This window comes from Falco naumanni, chromosome 7, assembly GCF_017639655.2.
Source record: "Falco naumanni isolate bFalNau1 chromosome 7, bFalNau1.pat, whole genome shotgun sequence".
NCBI classification, from domain to species: Eukaryota; Metazoa; Chordata; class Aves; order Falconiformes; family Falconidae; genus Falco; species Falco naumanni.
Genome location: NC_054060.1, coordinates 5,561,504 through 5,582,833, shown reverse-complemented (window position 1 = coordinate 5,582,833; position 21,330 = coordinate 5,561,504). Strand labels below are relative to the sequence as shown.

General features: G+C 38.7%; 1 protein-coding gene across 2 annotated transcripts in view; it reads left to right on the top strand.

The window, feature by feature from the left end:
- The window catches only part of MAP2K1 (mitogen-activated protein kinase kinase 1), a 40,190-nt gene extending 19,276 nt beyond the window's left edge, over positions 1–20,914 (top strand). Inside the window, exons 3-11 of one of the 2 annotated variants that reach the window (XR_005828961.1) lie at positions 771–917; positions 4,050–4,127; positions 4,660–4,711; positions 12,509–12,633; positions 15,497–15,704; positions 16,197–16,261; positions 17,930–17,991; positions 19,076–19,257; positions 19,994–20,108. Coding sequence is in view for 1 of the 2 variants with exons in the window: in XM_040601494.1 (XP_040457428.1) it covers positions 771–917; positions 4,050–4,127; positions 4,660–4,711; positions 12,509–12,633; positions 15,497–15,704; positions 16,197–16,261; positions 17,930–17,991; positions 18,984–19,029; positions 19,994–20,107 (897 nt within the window). In the remaining variant the exon portion in view is untranslated. Of the gene's footprint in view, positions 1–770; positions 918–4,049; positions 4,128–4,659; positions 4,712–12,508; positions 12,634–15,496; positions 15,705–16,196; positions 16,262–17,929; positions 17,992–18,983; positions 19,030–19,075; positions 19,258–19,993 lie in introns of both variants that reach the window. The other variant, XM_040601494.1, reaches the window with a different exon arrangement.
- The last annotated feature ends 416 nt before the right edge of the window (positions 20,915–21,330 follow it).

The following is a 21,330-nucleotide window of genomic DNA, read 5'->3' as shown; positions in this document are numbered from 1 at the left end:
TTTTCCACCTACTGTGTGCTTAACAGGAAGTGTTGCCCCAGTTCATTAATATTTGATGCAACTGAGGTGTTTGAACTGCAATTTTTCTTTCATATATTGACTAAAATCTGATTTCCATAATGTCTGTTAGTCTTCCCTTTCACAAAAGAAATACACTTGTATTGTATGAGATAAACAGTCTAGTAGAACAAAGTATTGTATGTAGTTTCCCCTTTAGATTCAGTTTGCAGAGTGTTTAATTCAAGGTTCAGCTCATTCCTTCTACTAAGGCTTTACAAACACCTATGCAATTACTTTTCAGCAGCTGCTTCTGAGTCAGTATGTCTTTGACACGTTTCCTTTAGACATTTATTCATGGCTTTTCTTGAACATAAAGAACTTCAGTTTCTGAACTACCCATGAAAAACAGAAGCGAAGAAAATGTGCTGGAACAAGAAGTTTCTAGTAAATAAGCCTTTTGGGAAAAAAAGAGGTAGAAATCCCACCTTTTCATGGGTGCTGATGTTTCAACCTTCTTTATGCTGTATTGTAGTGTTTTCTTTTCCCTTTGCCACTAAGAAAATAAGGATTATTTTATAATTAAGTCAGAATAATTCTTGTTGAAAGGGTCCTCAGGAGGTCATGCAGTCCGACCTTCTCAAAGCAGTCGTGAGATCAGAGCAGGCTGCTCAAGGCCTTATCCAGCTATGTATTGAAAACCTCTCTGAACAACCTGTTCCTTCTGAATGGCACTTTGCCACTTCAGAAAATAATAGTGGTTTATTTTACAGTTAATTCATCTAGAGATCAAGCCGGCTATTCGAAACCAGATCATTCGTGAACTGCAAGTTCTACATGAGTGCAACTCTCCATACATAGTGGGCTTTTATGGAGCTTTTTACAGTGATGGAGAAATCAGCATTTGCATGGAACATATGGTAAGTACATATAAATCTGTCTTAGCTTGCAGCTAGTAACAGCCCATTAATGCAAAACCCGAGTTCAACAGGACTGAAGTTAACAAGGTAGACCTTCCTGCATGAATAAAGAATGAAATACTGTGTTCTGGATTTACTTTGCAAATCCAAGGTTGGGATTGGTAGTCTGTTTTATTCCCTTCTCCAGTATCTGTTCTTCTGTAGAAGTCAAAGCTGTACAAATGTAGCCTCCCAATTGCTTCTCCTTTATCCGCGGCCCTTTTTATTTTGTTTTATTTAAAAAATTTTACCCAGTTCTGCTGCTTAGACACTTGTTCTGATTTGGGGTTAGTTTTGTTTTTGTGCAGAGTGAACAAAATCACTCTGATACTACAGCTGTATAGTCCTTCGTAGCTATTATAATAAGAATATAGTTTATTCTTATTTAGATGAATCCATATATTTTGTCTCCTTTTTTCAAATTTTATGGAAAATGCAAACAAAGAATAGTGCACAGGAAGTGAACAAGCCCAGAAGGATCTTACACAACTCTTTAATATAGCAACAATATTTTTAACTGTGTTTCATTTTAATAGAAAAGTACACGTTCTTCTCGACTTCTGTTTGCCTTTCTCTAACCATATGGAGCCAAACACTAAAAGTAAATTTTCTGTAATTAAAGGTCAGTCAGACTTTTTGCCTCATTTGCTTAGTAGAGGATGTTTTTAACAATATGAAATGCAGCAAGGCTGAAGACATTTTTATTTTTTTCCCCTGGAAAAAAATGTTTCTTTGGAGAGAAACCTTATTTTTTCTGGAAAGTACATGTGATTGTTTTAATGCTTCTCTGGTCTTCTCTTACGGAAATTTTTAGAAGAAATCGATGGTTGCCTAGAAACGAGTGATCATGATCCAGTTTTTAAGCATGTGCTAGCCGAATAGAAGGTGTGCATACCCCAAAATACAAATGACTATTGGGAATTATACAGAAGTTAGTTTCTCAGAACTGAAAAGAATAGTGAAAAATAAGAAAATAAATGTTAAAAATGCCTGAGCATTGCTTCAGAATACACTATTAAATGTCCCAGATGTGCACCTCTGCAATTGCTAAAAGAGCGCATATGTTAATGCATGCCAAAAGAGAGGTGATGGTGGCATATAATTAATTACACATTGAAATAAAAGGCCTAAAGAATCTCAATTTGTCAATGAAAAATTAACAGGAGCAATTGGGTTTTGGAAGTTGCTAAGCAGGGAATGATACATCTGACAATAGACATCTTAGGCTGAAGAGAAGGCAGTATGAAGTCTGGTGTTTCAGTGCTGAATCTGATGTAGGTTGGACTGGATACAAGATTTTACACATAGAACAGTTGATCAGTAAGGTATGAAATATAAAGAGAAGGTGGATTATTTAAACTGTAGTCTTAATTAAGCCGTTAAGCTGTTAGCTTAATGCAGGTGATTATGTGGAAGTTTTTGGTCTCCTTTTGGATAAAAGATTAGATGAGAATCTCCATGGTCTTTTTTGTACCTATCTTTCAATTACTGTCAGTCAAAATTCTTATTTTTAGCAGTGAGTTACAAAACATAAGTATGAATATGAACAAAAAGTTGGAGGTGGAAAAAGCATGGAACTTGAAGATTTGAGCGTTTTATATTTTTAGCTATATAAATTCAAAAGCAGTGCATAACTTTGCTTAGCAGCAGGTATTTAACGGGCAAAAGGTTTGGAGTCTCCTTCCAAAGGACACTGAAGGCTGCAGCCAGCACTGGGCAGTCGAATTGTATTTGGCCTCTTCCAGGACTGGAGCTAGTCCTCAAGGGGGGGGGGCGGGAAATAATGGTGTGTTTCTCTGCATGAAATCTTTGTTAATATACTGGGGTCTCTGCTGAGAAAGCTGTCCAGAAATACAGTCTAGTTATGTAAGAGTTTTATATAGACTTTTTTCTGTTGGTGTATTTTTAATCGAGTACAGTGTATGTGGGTGTGTTTTTTTACAAAAATACATGATCAAATAAGTATTTACATACTTTCCTTCTCTTAAGAGTTTTGTACTTCAGTCCTCAAATAATAAAACTTTGTATTCTAGCTTTTTGCTCTACATGTACAGATGATGATGAAAACTTCCAAAAGCTAGGTTAAAGTAGAAGACAGTTACTTTTCTGTAGTTGGATTTTTGTCTTTGAGTACTAGGAGGTATCAAATGCTGATCCAGACAACAGGATACTGTTGTGGTTTTTTTTTTTTTTAATTTGAGAGATAATTTTCTAATTTCTTCTTTGTACATTCTCTGTTCTAGATTTTCTAGAATTTTGCACAAGCCTATTGTTGGATTAGTTGCTAAAAATAAATAGCATTTTTTACAGTTTTCCTTCTCAAAAGCTCTTGGCAACAATGGAGTGTATTTGACTTTGGGTGTGTGTGTGCCTGCATTTATTTATTTAGTCTAATAAGATCAGCAAGATTGTTAAACTTTAAAAATGTATCTTCCTATCTTGGCTCTGAGAGCCATGCCAAATCAACCCTCCATCCTTGGAAGCTGACAGTCGGCCCGATATGCAGAGCGAAGAGGCCAACTTTCTCTGTGTGGGATCTCATCTGGGAGATGAGGGGAACAGGGATCCAGGTTTAATGATGATCATGGGGTGCCACTAGCACATGTTACATTCAGGAGGAGAACTCTGTTTTTTCCAGTTTTCATCCCTGTAATCAGGATCATAAAATCTATTAATTCTGACTTTTGGATGCGGAGAGTGTGTCATGGCATGCCTGTGACAAGAAAAAAACTCGTATGTTATTGCAGTGGACCTAAAGTTACAGACACTTGTAAGATTCTTCATGCTTGGTTGACAGCTATTTGTGGACAGTACTTCCTTAACAAGTTCCAAACCATGGAAATGCTAGTATGAAAGATCATTGTGTGAAGTGTTTATTTGAGAGGATGTTGTTACTGGCTAAATGTTTGTTTAAAATAAACATAAACCTGACTATTTCCTGTTGAGGTGACTTATTTTTTTCAGATATGCACCGTAACAATGTTAAACATGAAAATCAATGCTTTTTACCTCACCAAATTGAAGCTTCAGTCCTGTCTAAAATGTTTGAGAGTAATTTGATTAGAGCTTGACTATTCAAAAATTTATTATTAGGATGGTGGCTCTTTGGATCAAGTACTGAAAAAGGCTGGAAGAATTCCAGAGCAGATACTGGGCAAAGTTAGCATTGCGGTAAGTGTGTTTGTAGCTCTTGATGGCTGGGAGCGGGTACGTGTGTCTTTGTGTGGTAATGCCAGATCCAGGAAGCTGCCACTTCAGGACTGAAGGATGTGGGAGAGAGAAATATTACCGGATTAAGTACGTCGCTTGCTTTTAAAAAAGTCAGTCTTTGTAACATGTCATTTGGTAGATCAGGGCATTGGAATGTGTAACACATTCTATTGTGTTTGCTTTGATTTTCTGCTTTTGTATCAGCTGATTCTTCTGGATAAGAACAGAATTAGCACTTCATTAAAATATTTTAATTACATGGTTATCTCTTCATATCTATTGTGCAACAAACTCTGTATGCAAAACTTCCAGCAAGATGTTGCTTGACTATCTTTTTCTAGTCTGAGCTAGATGTACAGATTAAAACATACTGATTTGCAATGATTACATTTGGGGATTTCTGTCCTGTTGCATTCAGCTGGAATTCTTCTATAGACAAAGCATGCAATTATGTCTTCTGCTTCATAAATTAATTTTTTTATTTTGTCTTTAGGTAATAAAAGGACTCACGTATCTGAGAGAAAAGCATAAAATAATGCACAGAGGTGAGATAAAATTTTACGTTGTAACTTTTCTTGAATATAATTTTTATTCAAGTTACAATACATGCTTTTTCTGTGGTTGGTTCTTTATGGCTCAATATGGCTTTGGTTCAGAGGGTTTTTCTTGGGTGTAAGGCAATGTCTGAATTTCTTACTATGACTATCACGTATCTTCAACTTCTGCTATCTTACTGTGGTTTATCTGGGATTATATATATATATATTTTTTTTTTTACCAGTTTGCTTGCTGGCAGAGTGACTTGGCTGGTTTGGCAGCATGTACTAGAGCTGGCAATCTTGAGACCAGAAAGAGGTACTTCCTCTGCAGTCAAGATAGGAATATGTTGAAGGACCAGAGTGATTCAGTCTCTGTTTCCCTTAATTACCAAATAAGCCTTCCTGCGTTTTCTGGGAAGAGAAGAATGTTTTTTCTACACAAAAAAGTACATGGTAAACTTCTAGGTCAACACAGACAGGTGCAGAAACAGACTGCAGTCTTGGACAATAGTATGCACTGGAGAAGCTCTCAAACATTTCTACCTGCAGCAATGGCACTAGGTCCAAGTTAACTATTGCTGAGTGTAGCTGCAGGGAGGACATACTCTGTGTAGTACAGTTGTGGGTATCTTTCTTAAAGAGCCCTTGAAATGAGGCAACATGTATGGAGGTAAGCTCTTCATGTAGCTTCCATTCCTGTACTCAGTTGAGACAGAGAAGCCAAAGGCAGTTAAGATACCTATAGATGGGGTTTTGTAGTGGCATAATTAACTCTTCATGAAGAAAACTATATTTAAAAAGCATTGTCCCACTGTATCTATTTCTTCATCACAACTGCTAGTTTTTTGGTAGTACAGATCTAATAAGGATGGCAACAACAAACTTTGGAAATATTCAAAGTTAAAACCTCTGGCCTAAAATTAATTTGTCGGTTCAACACTTACTATTGCCATTAAAACTTTTAAAAGAAAGTCAGTCTTTCTACCAGCTGTCTTACATTAACATGCTATTTATAGACATCTGTCATGCAGAATTGTATCTCTTTTTATACTTAAATGATTTTAAAAACATGCTGAAGCTATGTAAAATGAGTGTTGCTGCTATACTCCTGCAGTCTTTAGTTACTTTACCGTAAAATAAATGCACTGCCTTATTTTCAGCTTAGTCATCCTTTTTAAAATCCAGCTTTCATTAATTTGTTGCATGTTCCATCAAACAAAGATGACACTTGATATGGTAAAGTAATAAGTTATCTTATTCCTGACATGAGTGTAAGTTGAAGGCTGGAGACGGAGAGTTTCATGGTTTCTGTTTGAATGGCACTATTCATTGCGGTGATCGTGCAATGTGTATAAACCATGCCAACTGTTCGGTGAGTTTTGTACCATATGAGATCAGTCTTCATATGATAAAAATATCTTCATCAGACACTAATATGTGTCTGAGTTTACATCTGTTGGCCAGACCAAAAAGAGTAATTGGCAATCCTAGCTTATACAATCTGTTGTAGGATCACCTTAGACTGAAGTAGACTCTATTTATTACACGTTTCTATCTTGTTTTATTTTTTTTAAACCATCAAATATAGCTCTTTTCCAGAGAAAGGAGGCTGAAGTAGGCTGTGAAGATATCTGGTGGTAGTTGTGAAGTCATTTGTCTTTGCATAAAGGAGACTCTTAGGAAAGGAGGTAATATTGGTTTAGGGCGTACTGGAAGAGTTACTGTTGTATTCTGTAGTTCTCAATTCAGCCATAGCAGTGGTTTGTTCCCATGTTGGTCACTTGGCATTTTTGCGTTGTTATTCAGCTGGCTGCTGAGACAGCAATTTTTTTTCCCAGTTTTACAGCGTGTAAATCTGATAAATTCAAAATAAAGTTCTCCTGATCTTGTTTAGGTGCAGCTTAACTCACAGTATTTGCAACATCAGAGATTATACTTTAACTGCATGGACCAACAAAGGTTCCTCTTCTATGTCGCTTCCAATGTTACTGGATTGAAAGTGTCCTGCAGCGTGTAGTTTCATGTAAAAATTGTGATTCTCATTTTTTCAGCTCAGCTTTCCTGCTGTATGCTCTGACAACATCAGGAATACGTGACCTTTATACTTTTTGCAGAAACTGACATTGAAATGTGTGATGTCTGATAAAGTGGGAGCTAAAATGACATTTTGGAAATTGGTCATGGCTGGTGCTAGCAGCTAAAAGGAAAACCAGTCGGAACAATATTTATGTCTCTTGACACATGGAGCCGAATTTGCTGGCTTCTGTGTTACAGGTTGCCCTTTGTGCATTATTCATAGACCTCCCATATGTAGGCTGGACCTCATGTGTAAGCTGTCACACTAGACTGTTGCAACTTATGTTTGAGGAGGGCAGTGATTCAGCTTCCCGCACATCAGATTTGAGCGAGATGCTCTCCTGCTGTGTGCAGCTCTCTCCTGGAGGTTGGCTGATGCTCAGCTGTTTACTGGCTGTATTGTTGTGTGGTACTCATGATTAAGGACGGATTGGCAAGTGGAAAAAATGTAATACATGAAAAGTGTGTAGAGTGAAATGGTGTCAGTAGGGTTTAGCATTGTCAGAACATGCTTAGATAATGCATGTCTGCACGTTAAATGTGGCTTCAAAATACAAGAATACCATTGTAGATACCAAATAGCAGAGAAGTCAGTGTGTATTAGATGCTTGGCCTTTTTGTAATAAAAAAGAAAAAAAGCTTCCTATGCTATAATTTTACTTTCCTTAGTCTTTTTTAAAATTTCTGATGTGTTAAGAGCTCTTGGAGTCAGGTGGCCTTGGGTTAAGGATGCTGCCTAGTGAAGCCAAAATGGAGCCAGGTCTGTAGTACAAGAACAGCAATATGTTACACTAGGAAAACCCTTGTAGTGTAAGTGAAGCTTTTTTTGGCAAAGTCAACGCTTTTCCAGACTGTCTCTTTCTTGAATCCCAGCTGAAATAAATAGTACTAGTACAAGCACATTTGTCCTGGTATAACCGGGTCAGCGTCACTGTGGTGACACAGCTATAATAATCAGATTTCTGTGGTTTACTTTATTTAGCCCCTATAGTTTGCCCTCAGTGATTATCTAGCACTGCACTGACATAGTGTGACCAACATCTAACATGTACTCTTTGTTCCCCCTCATCCTGTTGCTGGGGAAAAATGTGTGCAGTTGGTGAGCTTGGTTTAATAAAGGTTTTTTGGGGTTGTGTTGTGTTGAGTGTGGGAGACTTAAAAACGAATTATGTCCTCACTAAACATAAGTGCATAGCAACATAAGGCCAAAAAAATTTCTTGGATGTAAAGAGAGCAAGGCTTGTGGTAACTCATTTTCAGGGAGGAATTTATTCCATTACTATATTTTGTTACTTGTGTGTGATACGGCAATACCAGCAAGCTTGTAATACTGACCTGGCCTTTGAGATTACCAGGAAAAGTAGAAGTATGGTGCTGTAAAACATCTTCTAACAGTAAGATGCAAAATGTTGAGTTTATATGCTTTTATTTAAAAAAGGAACTGTTTAGCATGAAAACAGCTGTGTTGCCTACCCAGTAAATAAACACACCATTCTCAATATTTTTGGTTGGGGATTATTTTTTTTTTGATGCAATGTAATGCTACAAAATATAAGACTTGCTCAGGGGCAGGAATCTGTGTATGGGATCCCTACTTTGAAACACATAGGTACCCATCTTGGTTTTTGGTTCCTGGACTAGTCTCACCCATTAATGTAAATTTTAACTGAAGTGTTCGTGTCGCTGCTTTTGTTGCACTGTATATAAACCTGGGGAAGAAAAATCAGTTTAAATCAAGTTGTCAGGAGCTTCAGGTAATGCTTTGTTTCTCTAGCTCTTAGTGTTGCAATGAACTGTTCGATAGGCTAAGTGCACACAGAGCAGTTTAAGACAACCTAATTTTCTTAGGCTATGCAACCTCATCAAAGTACTATTTTTTAAGATCAGAGATTGAGTATCCTCTTTGAATAGAGAGTTGTGAAGTTCTGTATGTTGGTGTAGTTGATGTCATTACTTGTCATTGGACGGCTCAAGGAAGAAGTCATTAGGGCTTGTTAAGGAAGGAATGGAAAATACTGTGGTTTTACAGACCATTAGCTCATCTGGACTGCCACGCTTTGTTTTGGTCCTCCCAGAAAAGACATGATAGAAATTGCAAAACTTCTGGAAAACAAACTGGTGGGATACAAAGCAAGCATAGAAAAGTAAGGGGCAAGGAGCATGACTGTGGTAGATATTTTTACATATTCTGTGAAAGATATTTGTATCAGGGAAAGTCATTGAAAATGCTGCTACTTTGGTCCTATTTACCTTTGTGGTTAATACCAGAAGGCACTAAATAAGGAAAGAAATGTCCTGTAACTAATTATAAAGTATAGTCCTGCAAGTTAAGACACAAACTTTTTTGCTGTATTTTGTCTCTGGTTGAATAAAACTCCTCGAAGTTAATCAGAACATGATTTTAGTTGGTTTTGTGCACAGTCTGGAGTGGGATTTCCTCTGGAAATCCTTGTCTCGCACAGGAGGCGCTTTGTAAGGTTTCTGAATTCCAGCTGCAGCCTGCAACTCCAGGGCAGGAGGTACCCTGCAGCAGGGATGCTGTCAGTGGTCTGTCCTAGCGTGTTAATTCCTGGAGTATTCTTAGGAGATCCTGGTTTAGGGGAATTGAAATTGCTTGGAAGATTCCGATAATGTGCTGCAAGACAAATATGTTCTCAAGTGTCTGGCTACCCAGTAACTTTTGTACAAAAAGAAATTCTTCCTGTTGGTGTTATGAAGAAGTCCAGGGCCACCTTTCTTTCAGAATGAGCTAGGTTAGTGCCTGTGGGGGCGAGCAGGGCTCAGTAGAGGAGGCGTGCCTCTTACAGAGATTACAGAGATCCCTGTAAATCCTGGGAACTTCTTTGTATTAATTAGCTCCCTTTTTAGGGTCATGTATCCATCCCTCTGGACCGGCTAAGGACTTCTCTAGAATTACACTGCTCGTGTTTCTGGGTTGTCTGGGATGATACATGAAATGTCCTTTCACTTTACTTAAAACTTAAATACTTACCTGGCACGCTTGGTTTTCCTTTCTAGACTTGTCAGTTTCTTGCAAGTTACAGCATACGTTTTGAAGGATGCCTTGGCATCCCTATTCCATTTGGTAATAAAAATCCCTGGTTTCCAGAGGAACTGCTGAAGTGCTCAGACACTCTGGAGTTGCATAATGTGCTACATTTAGAGGGGTGGAAAGACAGCAGCCTTCTAAACATCACGCTCTGATTGCAGTGGGCACCTTGAGAGGAAAATGAAAATGGAGAGGGAAAGGCGAGTTTATATAAAACCCCAGTAAGGAGTCATGATTTGCTGTGCTATTGTAAGAAAGGTACAGTGTGGGATTATCAGCTGTAGAAACACTGAAGGTAAAAGTTAAATCTTCAAAAGACCAGGTGGATTCTAGAGTACATAAGATGCTTATAAAGAGATATGTCGTTTGGTTCACTGACAGTGGAATGCTAACCTTATTTTTTTGCCATTTAATTATGAACATGAAGTATTCATGAGCTGTAGAGATAAGCAAAGATTTATGTCTTTGTTCTCAATTGAGAACTAGTAGATGTGCATAGATAAGCAGTACAAATCTAGAGGCCGTATCTAATAATTTGTTCAGGCTGTGCAGTGCTTCCAGTGTGTTTTGCAAACCTCATTCTTTCCACCTTGCTTTTACACAGAACTTCAGGCGCAGGTTCCTGTGTAGCTGGGAATCTCTAATCCCTGCTGACTGCTTCACTGCACCATCTGCTTGTTTTCTGGTTTTGGCTTCCTCCCCCCCCACACACCCCCACACCCCGCTAAGATTTTAAACTGGGAAATCAAACTTCTGGACTGGATTCTTCCTTTTTGTTGTGAACTGTACTTGTCATGAAGTCTCGACAAGTAGTCAAAACTTGCAGAAGGTTCAGCTGCATGCTCAGAAGGCCTCCAAAACTTCCCTTCACTGAGGACCGATTTTGAGTTAACCAGTACGTAACGTTCTGTTTCCTGCCTAGTAAACAGCTCCACAGACTGCCCGGTACCTCTGCTGTTCGCACAGGAGGGAAGTCTGTTGAGCAGAGCAGTGTTTGTAAGCCAGTTACTTTCCTAGGGATGGGCAGTTAAGGGTATGTGTAAAATATGTGCCCATATTCTTACCCCTCCGTGAGATTCCGCTTGCAAAAGCAGCTAGGATTTTCTTTGTGGTAAAAGATGTACGCAGGCACGAATTCTTCAGCGTTAAGGGCCAGGGAGTCGTTTGTGTTAGATCACTGTGTGGATTTTCTGTGGGCTGATGATTGCTCCAAGCGAAGTGGACAAGCTGTAGACTCGAAGACCTTGTATATGAACAGATAATCACAAAAAAAAACTGTTTCCAGTGTGCCTGGGCAGTTTCAGTTACCTAGAAAGGTGATGTCAGGAACCAGAAAATGCAGCTGCAGTTTCCAAAAGTAGGTAACTTCAGTCCAGCTTTGTTTTTTTCTTTAAAAGGGGGCTGGGGGAGGAACAGCTGAAATAGTTTTGTCTTTGTTTCCAATCTCCACGGGTCTTGTTCAGTGAGGCATAGCTTTCTGCATGGAGATCTTTTTCCAGTGATGAGGAGTCACATTAGTATCATCTTTCCAGGGACATCCTGTTGACATCACAAACTAAGGTCAGTTCCTCAGCTGCTGAAATGAAGTATTAAAAACTAAAAAGCAAATGAAGATACGCTACAGGCTACAGACTTCTGGCTCTGCTCTCAAACAGCAGAGTCTAAAGTGAAATTCTAATAGGCTGAACTGACCTTTCTTCAAAACCGATTTATAGTGTCCTTTTTTCTGTAGCATTAATTTGCAAATGTGAGCTGTTGATTACTTATCTCAATAATGCATTGGTAATGACCAGCTAAGCCACAAGCTGTATTTAAAAGAACCCCAAACTTCTTCCAGCTATAAAAGAAATACGAAACAACTGTTCTCTGTACCTTTGCATTCACAAAGAGCTGTTATTAGTTGCTTAGCTACCAGTGACCCTTCTTAAATTTCCCTTTAGAAAAAGTGATGAATTCAAAATCATGAGGGGGTTCTATCACAGATAAAAAATCTCGAAGTATATTAACTGCAGAATTTCAATAAGATTATTTTTTCAGAGCTTTAAACATCAACAACAACATACAAACAAAACCAAGATCACTCACTGCCCCCACCCCCCAAAAAAACTCCCAAACCCCAACAACCCCAAAAAAAGGCAAACAAGCAAAACCCAGGACAGCAAGAACACACTCAATGTTTTGCTAAAGGACTTTGTGTATATGCTTTGTGTATATATATATATGAAGACTAAGTTAGGGCTGATTATGTGCTCATGTGTAGGGCCTCTTTACTGATCATTTCTAGGCAAAAGAACATCATTAAAGAAGAGTTATGCTGACATACGCTTTCAGATTTATCTCAAATGTTAGTCACTGCAAAGAGGGTGTAGATGCCCAAACGGTAATATTTGAAAGCCAAGAAACAGGATGAAATCAAAACTTAAAACTAACAGGCTTTTTGCACTTTTAATAAATTTATTTTTATTTATCTGTAGTTAAATAGAGAGCCTGTGAAATGGACCTGGGTAGGGAACCAAATCTCTTCTCTGAGTATTCCCAGAGAAGGGATAGAATTGTGCCATAGTTAGAAGGGAAACAAAGGGAGGCACATGGTAATTCTCACCTTTCATGTTACTTTCATTGTCAAACTTCCCATTTTATCTATTATAAATATATATCATCCATTCATTTTTTTCCAGATGTTAAACCATCTAACATTTTGGTAAACTCTAGAGGTGAAATCAAGCTTTGTGATTTTGGTGTCAGTGGACAACTGATAGATTCTATGGCAAACTCGTTTGTTGGCACACGCTCCTACATGTCTGTAAGTACAGATTTTATAGCTTTGAGTTTACTATACATTATGGTAGAGTTATCACATTTCCAGTAATCAAACAAGAAACCAACTATTGCCGTTACTACTGCTGTCATAGTCAAGTGCTTCCGGCATTCCAGGAATATTCCAGTATCATATCAGATTGTGCGTGGGGGTAAGGAACCGTTGAAAGAAAAGACGAGCAACGTGTGGAATATTTTATAACATTACAAGAGAGATGCAGTTGTGTCTACACTGCAGAATCAAATCGGTTAATGCATTTGGGGTTTGTGTACATGTGTCTGCAAAAAAGCCAAGTATTTTTAGCTTGCTTTCCTTGTGAAGTGTGGTTCTCCTTCCACTTCAGCATTTTGCTGCAGTCACTTACGCAGGCAAGCTGCTGCCTCACTAGTGATCCTGTTGTGTCTCTCCCCGGGATCCAACACAGCTGCAGCAAGAAGAGAAAGCATGGGAGTGGCTAGTGTGGACAAGGCCACAGCAGCTAATCTGAGGCTGTTTACAGGGTGTTCTTTATTCCTGTATAGGAGGAATACCTTGAAACTTGCTCCTCAGATGAACTACGCGTTATGTGAAAGTCAGAGTTAATGGAAATAACAGGTCTCTTATTCTAAACTGCACGCCTTGTTCAGCATACAGCCAATTAACTCGTGCGATCAGAGTGTTCAGAGGTTCTGCTCTGATTGAAACCGTGTGGGCTTAAACTTAAAGGAGAAAAGCATAATAATGCTGCTTCTGCTCAGCATGGGACCTGCATTTCAACATCTCTTCTCTTTGTCATTTAATATTGGTGAGATACTTGAAGTAAAACTGTGGCTTATGTTCCCACATACATCTAGGGGCTGCTGTTAATTAGCAAAAAAATCACAGCTCCATCTCTTTTAGGCCCTTGACATCCAGCTGGCTTTCCCTTTTTCTTCTAGTAGAAGGAATGAGAGCAAAGTGCTTTCTACCTTCCATTTTCTTCAATTCATTGTTTTTACAGACTGAGATTTAGTTTTGCTCTGTCATCAAATGTCACGGACCAAGCCACGATGGAGACTTTATTCTTTTTGATAGTGTCTCAAATACCTGTTCTTGTAGTATGTCCCTTAGCATTTTTTTTCAAATAACAGCTATAGGATTGTTACGTGCCGAACAACATCCTGTTCTACCATCTGAAGGTGTGTACAATCAACATTTAACTCGAACATGTTTTCTAGATTTAAATTATTTTTGTGTAACTAGTACTCTGTGTGTGTGTTCTGCTTTTTCTCATCCATTCACTTCTTCCTTTACACTTATATTTATGAAAATGTATTGTGTGTCTTTGGTTTTGGGTATCTTTATCCATTGTTCATCAATTGTGTAGTTTATCCAGATGGCTTTGGAACTAGCTGAGGTGGGACACTGAAGAAAGCTCAAATATAATCTCGGTAATTGTTAAAAAATTAATGTAACAACACTATCACCCATTATGGCAGAGGGAAGAGGCTTTACAGTAATGCTGTATTCTTACGTTCTGCACGTTTCAAATTACATACGTGTACACATATAGTTTGGCAAGAATCTCCATCATTTTGGTAAAATACGAGATTGATCTTTTAAAAGAGAACAGAAAAGCAAAGTTAGTGTTTTCTTTGAGAAGTCTTAGAACAGATTCAAGGATGATGTAGACTGATGTATTAAAACATGTATTGCAGAAACCATTCAGTACTCAGTGTAGGACTGATAAAGCAAGAGCAAAAACTAAGCCAAAGGAGTTAGTTAAGGACTAATCTTATGTGTTATATTTTAGGCAGAAACAGAAAATGGTTGTGTTGACCAAAACTGAGTATCTGTGGAACAATGTGATTGGAATATCCACATATGGTTTTAATCATTATTCAGTTGACCAAAAAAAAAAAATCCCGTACCTGAATATCTTTCCAGTGTTCAAGTCTCCTAAAGAGAATACAGAATATACTTCTAGCTGTCTCTTACCTGCATAAGTTTTAGTGATACTTACATCAGCATGTGCTTATGATCTATCTAGAATTTGTTTGTTCCTTTTCAGTTTTGGTTTTTTTTCCTGAGAAAAAAATTTAAGCCTGTTGCCTTTTTGTTTGTCAGGCCAGAATGTGCAAGCGATTAAGCTGGCAGAACACATGTTTATCTTCCTATCTGGTACATATATTTTTCAATAATTATACCTCCAGGAAAGGTCTGTGCCCTACATAATGCTTTATCATTCAATTTGTATGTTATGTTTCATTATTATTTTGCTGGATTATAGAGCTCAACAGTTTGTTTGGAAATTACTTGTTTATGGATCTAAAATGGCAGTATGCATGCGTATAATAGTCCTTGCATCGATGCATTTCTGCTATAGGGAGCTATGCGAACGGTATTGGCTGGAAAGTGTCACAAACCACAAGATTATTACTAGAATACTGGGTCACTTTTAGACCCATATAAAATCAATAAAGTTACTTTCCCTCTCCTTCCCACAGCAGAAAACCAAGAACAGCTTCTCAGAGAAACCAGGTGAATCTTTAGTTGCCCATACTAGTTTTGCTTTTTTGCTTTTTAATTATCCCATCATTAATAGTTGTAACATTTAGATATTATGCTAAAGAAATAAAACATCAACATAATAGCATCAGTTTTAAAAAGTCTCAAAGTAATTTGCAGTGGTGGTATGCAGTGTTTGTGGAACTTTTGGAATTCCAGATGATACATTTTAAAGAAAAAGATCAATAAGTCACTGGAATGTTACGCTAACAATTTGGGGTTTCATCCTTCATTTTATCCAGGCTGTTGCAGAATGCAGTCTTTTGCTTTCTTGTTACAATACTGTCTCTCCTCCCATTTGTTTTATATTATTATTTTGTAGCCGGAAAGACTACAGGGAACTCATTATTCAGTGCAATCGGATATATGGAGTATGGGGTTGTCACTGGTAGAAATGGCTATTGGCAGATACCCGATTCCTCCTCCTGACTCGAAGGAGCTTGAGTTAATGTTTGGCTGCCCAGTGGAGGGAGATTCTCCAGTTACAGAGACCTCGCCCAGGCAAAGAACTCCTGGTCGACCAGTGAGCTGTAAGTTACAACAACTCTTTTCCAGTACCCTCCTTTGTCAGGTTAAAGGTCTTCCTTACCCAGTACTAGTCTGCAGTGTGGCTTTAAACTTTAAAAAAGAAAAAAAATAATCAGGATTGTATTGGGCACCTGGCTCAGTCTCACTATGAGGAGGTACCTGACGGTCAAGGACCAGAGATCCTTTAGTTAATAACTGAGTGTTCGTGAGCACCATTAAGATCCCAGTCTATTGTAATGGTTCATGTCTCTTAAGATGCAGTGCTGATCAAAGTACAGTAGGATGATTCCTAGTGAAGGTTATGGTTTGGATCAGACCTGGAAACGATGTCTTCTTGCATTAAAGTCTTTCCCTGTTGCTGTTCCTTTTTTCCCCTGTAAATTTACTGGATGCCATGTAGGAATAGAGTGAGTATCTGACTTCGCTTCTTAAAACACCCCTACCATGGAAGGAGAGTAACGCTGTATTTTTTCACTTCTACAATTTCTTCTTAGCCTATGGACCAGACAGCAGACCCCCAATGGCAATCTTTGAACTTCTTGATTACATCGTCAATGAGGTAATTGGCGATTTGCACTCGTACTAATACAATTGTATATTTTTAAGTATCCCAGAATTGAGGGGCTATGGGGTTAGTGTTAGGATAAGCCAGGTCTTCTGATCTTTTTATTGCTGCAGTGTGAGAGAGACATCCTTGTTATTTGTGTTGGCTTGATTTTAAATTATATCCAGGAAAAATCTAGTTCATTGTTCTGCATCATTTAAGTAGGTTTATATGCATTTTTCCAGCCTGGATCATGCAACCTGTTAGGCAACTCAATACCAAACAGTATGGTCGAGCATATACAAAACTTTTTTTTTTATTTAACTTGTTTTAGTCTTATGAACAACCTAAGTGATAATACTGTATTTTTCAAATAGTTAAGCTGCAAGGCTAGTTAACAAAGACTATCAATTCTAAAATACCAGTCTGTTTCCAGTATTTTCACAAGTGCTACTGAAATTGATGTGACTTCACTGCTTCTGTCCTTTGGGGGGGCAGGGGGAAGCATGCTCATGTTAGCTGTGGTTTGTAATAGCTGGATAACATTGTTCCAGGTGAATGAATTATAAAGTCTGATGCACCTAGTTAAAAAGCACAGTTGGTGTGCAGGTCACTGCAAAGACTAATGTTGCTTATGCTACTGTACATATACTGATAAATTGCTTCACTTCCTTGCACAATTCTCGTCTCGCATTACAAACCTGTTTTAATATATATTTAATGGAGTTAGCATTGGATTACTTAAAATACTATGGTCCTGTGTTTGGAGCGTCCCTGAGGGGAGCAGTTTAAGATGAAAAGCTGTGATAGTTGAGAATTTGGCACGATTATCTTCTGCAGCCTTTACTGTAGGGCAAGCGATATTCAGCATGAACTGCTGCATCCAACAAAGCCTGTTCCGCAGGGGTAACGGAAAGCAGGCCACATCTCAACTCTGTACATACAAGTAACCGGTGTGTAAGTGCTTGCAGGACCCATGGTGTAAGCATGAAAAGTTAACTCTTGACCATATAGCAAATGTCATGGAGCAGAAGACAGTAATACGCAGTTCTACACAGTATCTTTCCTGTCTTCATCAGACTTATTTTTCAATTCAGAACCTGAACAGACTCATTCCCTGGGACAGCATATTTAGATCAAAAGGATTATGAAGCTAATGATGTGCAGGGCATCTTCCCTATCCCAAACCTGAGATTAGTGGCAAAGAGAATAACAGTGCTAATCACTGCCAGCTGCTCTGAGCCTTCTTTAATGACAGCTCAAGGCTGTTAACCCCATTCAGGTGTGTTTATGGAAAAAACCCCACCAAATACAAAACCCAACAAAAAACACCCCACCATAGAAACTAGCTCTGGTCTGATTTGTTACTGAAACACCTAAACTCCACCAGCTGTGAGACTAATAACCCAAATTAGTCAGTAATAAACTCAGCATCTTTACTTTTATAAATCCTGTGACAGCATGTCCTTTATTCGTAAGTATGGAGGCTGAAGCCTGCCTGACTTCTGTTTCAGAGATCAGCTTTAAAAGGCGGCCTGGGTAGCGTAGGGCTTTGCAGCTTTACCCAGATGTAGGACATATTATTGGTAGATCTCTGGGTAGGTTGTGCATCATCATGTATTAGTTATGCTGAATGACTGCTGTGTGTGTTTTGTTTTGTTTTTTTTTTTAATTTATTTTTAGCCACCTCCAAAACTGCCCAATGGTGTGTTTGGCTCTGAATTTCAAGATTTTGTTAACAAATGGTGAGTATTTTCTCTATGGCTAAGTTGTGAAGGGTCACATTTGGGATCAGCCCTGCTGCATTACTTTATCAATATCAATCAGTGGGAGTCCCTGCTTGTAGGCCATGGCAAATGGAAAGTCATTTCAATTAGCATAATCCTCTTTCTGTGACTGTTGATGTGACTAAAGCTCATTTTACAGGCACCAGCTTGACAGCATATACATCCAAAGAGAATCCCAAAGCTGAGAGATGTTCTGCTTTTTTTAAGATGCAATGTCTGCTTCTGTGCAATTTGGAGTACTTTCTCAGTATTGAAGGCCCCGTAGTACTTGGGGACCCTGATCATACAGCACATTTCTAAAGCAGAATCCTTACTTCTAAGGTTAACCTTTGCAGCGACTGTTCCATATGATGCAGAAGTCTTACAGGATCCAGATGTGTTTTCTTTCCCAGTCCTTCCCTGAACTAACATCTTTATCACAGCAGTCGTTCTCCCATCTGTTTACTTTTCCAGTTGTACTTCAGTGGTACCAGCACTGAACCAGTTTATCCAGTGCTGAGGGAGGAGGTTCATTGCAGTTTGAAAAGTTAGTTTATATATTAAAAGCTATGTATGTGTATTTACTGTTTCCAAAAGGAATAACAGTTATGCGATATCTGTGCTTGATACTGAGCTTGAGAAGACTTGAGTAAAAGAAACTTGAGGAGTAAAGTAGTTCATATGGTTGAGTTTTTGTTAAATAGGAATTTGATCTCTGCAGTTTGTTGTAGACCTTCCTTCCTGCCCCACCGACCAGTACTGGACAACTCAGGATTTCATACCTCTAGCAATACCTGTGAAACCTACAGAGGGGGACTGCGTACGGACCCCGATCCGTGTGTGCGAGGCACTGCGTTACCTGATGCTTTTATCTAGAGTGGTAGCTGCTTCAGGACAGAGCAGTACACCAGCATGAGACAACTTTGAAAGATAATAGCGTGTAACTTGTGTAACACTTTCTGTTTTCCCAGTTTAATTAAAAATCCTGCTGAGAGAGCTGATTTGAAGCAGCTGATGGTAAGTGAAAGCTTGTAACTTGAACTAAGAGCACTCTTGCATGCAGGGTGGGTTCCTCAGCTGACCTGAGATCAGGATCAGAGCATATGGCCTGGTGTCATTTGTGGTCATTGACACAAGCAGCTCAAACCGTTTGAGGAGGGGCTGCAGGCTTCCACACACTCCTAGAACAGGGACTGTCAAGGAGATGAAAAGCGGTGGGTTGGAGTCTGCCATTTGGTAATTACAGTGAGTATATGACCTAATGCTGTTAAATTAATTAGCAAAATAATTCTTTCTTGAGTTTATTAGCCAATAATAAAGTATATAGATTAGTACTTTTAGGAGGATGGAAGAAGAAAATTCGCCATACCTTATGGACTAGTTAAATACATTTTTATTATCCATTGTGAAATGCTATTTGCCTTTTTCTCATCAGCTTTGTCTTGCAAAATCTTTAGAACTACTAGACACAAACAAATCCTGCATCTTTTCTGCATGAAAGGACCTTATCTGTTTCAGTGGATCTTTTCACAGCCTTAAGTGTAATGCTAAGGCTTAAGTTTTACTGCAGAAAATCAAGTTTGCCCTGCCCCGATCCTGCTGTACAATATGGGTGCAAAATGCAACCAGACTTGTATGACAAAAAGCCTTTCTGTGCACAGGCAAACATTTTCCAGAGTATTATCTTAAGTGGCTGAGTCACATCCTTATCGCATACTGCGGTGCGAGTATTCTGCAATAGGCACTGTGTAGGCAGTATTCCTCTGGAATACTTTGCGATGTGTACATTTCTTATGCTGTTACGTTATGTTATTGCTGGAATCCTGCAGAAAAGCTCTACTGGGCACTTCCTGTGGTTTGCCAGATGTTATAGCTGGCTTGAATACCGAAAGTGAACTGGACTTACTGTATTTCATGTTCTTCAACATAATTATTTAACAGATTGAGTACTTGACTAATACTGTTGTTCTCCTCTGCTCAGATTCACGCTTTCATTAAGAGATCTGAAGCGGAGGAGGTGGATTTTGCGGGGTGGCTTTGTTCAACCATAGGCCTTAACCAACCGAGTACACCCACGCATGCTGCTGGAGTCTGAATATGGAAGAGCAAATCCTGTACTGTACATCTGTTAACAACAATGCTATTTTGGTCCTATTTCCTCAGCTTGTACCTGTTCAAACATGTATTTCACCTCTTAAGGAAGAATGTCTTTATAGCATGTGCCAAATGGTTTTAAATTTTGTCATAAACTAATTGGTATTGTATTGGACTACCTACGTTTACTGACCAAAAATGTAAGATGTTTAAGTTACAGTGCTTGCTGATTTTAAGTGATTATGGATATTCTTTCTTAATGAAAATATCACTGGGGGTGTTTACCCCCAGCTTGTTTGAACTTTATCGAGATTCTTTGTAAATCGTTGGTACTTCAATCATGCTTACCTGATCTCCTACGCAGAAAGGGTTAGGGATGCTCTAAAACTGTATCTGTCGAGCATGCTTCTGCTGCTGCCAAACTGTATCTGAAAGTTAGGCCTAAATGGTTCCAGTTTTGCTGTTGTTAGAGATCTCTCTTTCTAAGTAAAGAAGACAAGAGCTCTGCATTTCTTGGAATGTACAGGGCAATATTCTAATTGTAGACTTGTTCATATTTCTATATTTATTTTTAAAACATATCATCATACTTGGATTTAGTGATGTATGTCTTTCTAATTGATTTTTAAAAGTTAGTTCTTGGAAGTGTCCTACAGAATCAAGACAAAGATCCAGGCAGTTTGCTTTCTTTTAACCTAAAGTTTCATGACAACTGTGTTTGGTGTCTAAAGTGTATGAAGATTCTCTATTGTTTTATTCTCTCAGATGTTTAGCAATGGGTTCTCTTAATAAATATATTATCATGTAACTTGCCGAAGCTTTTTTTTAGAACTGGAAAACTTCACCAAAGCCTTAGTCCGAAGTCATTGCTGCATTACACACCCTTTTTCTGTCTTTTTCCACAGCTGTGCAACATCCCCCTTTCCCAGAGGTACAAGACTGTGTGTGTAAAATGACAGTGTGAGATGGGGCTTGAGGCGGTCGCCATTCACTGTGTTCATACCTGGCGTAGTGGGTGTCTGTGGGCTGTCAGAGGGAAGCCAGACCACAGAGGTTCTGTCCTGTACAACTGGTACAGCAGCACTCGATGCTCAGTGCGGTGCTGGAACCCCCACGTGGGGTGTGACAGGCCTTTCCTGTCACATTAACCACGAGTGTTTGTACTGCGCTCATTTCTTCAGCTTATTTTTTTTCAGAAGACTGTCTTCTGTCAGCAGCAAGTAC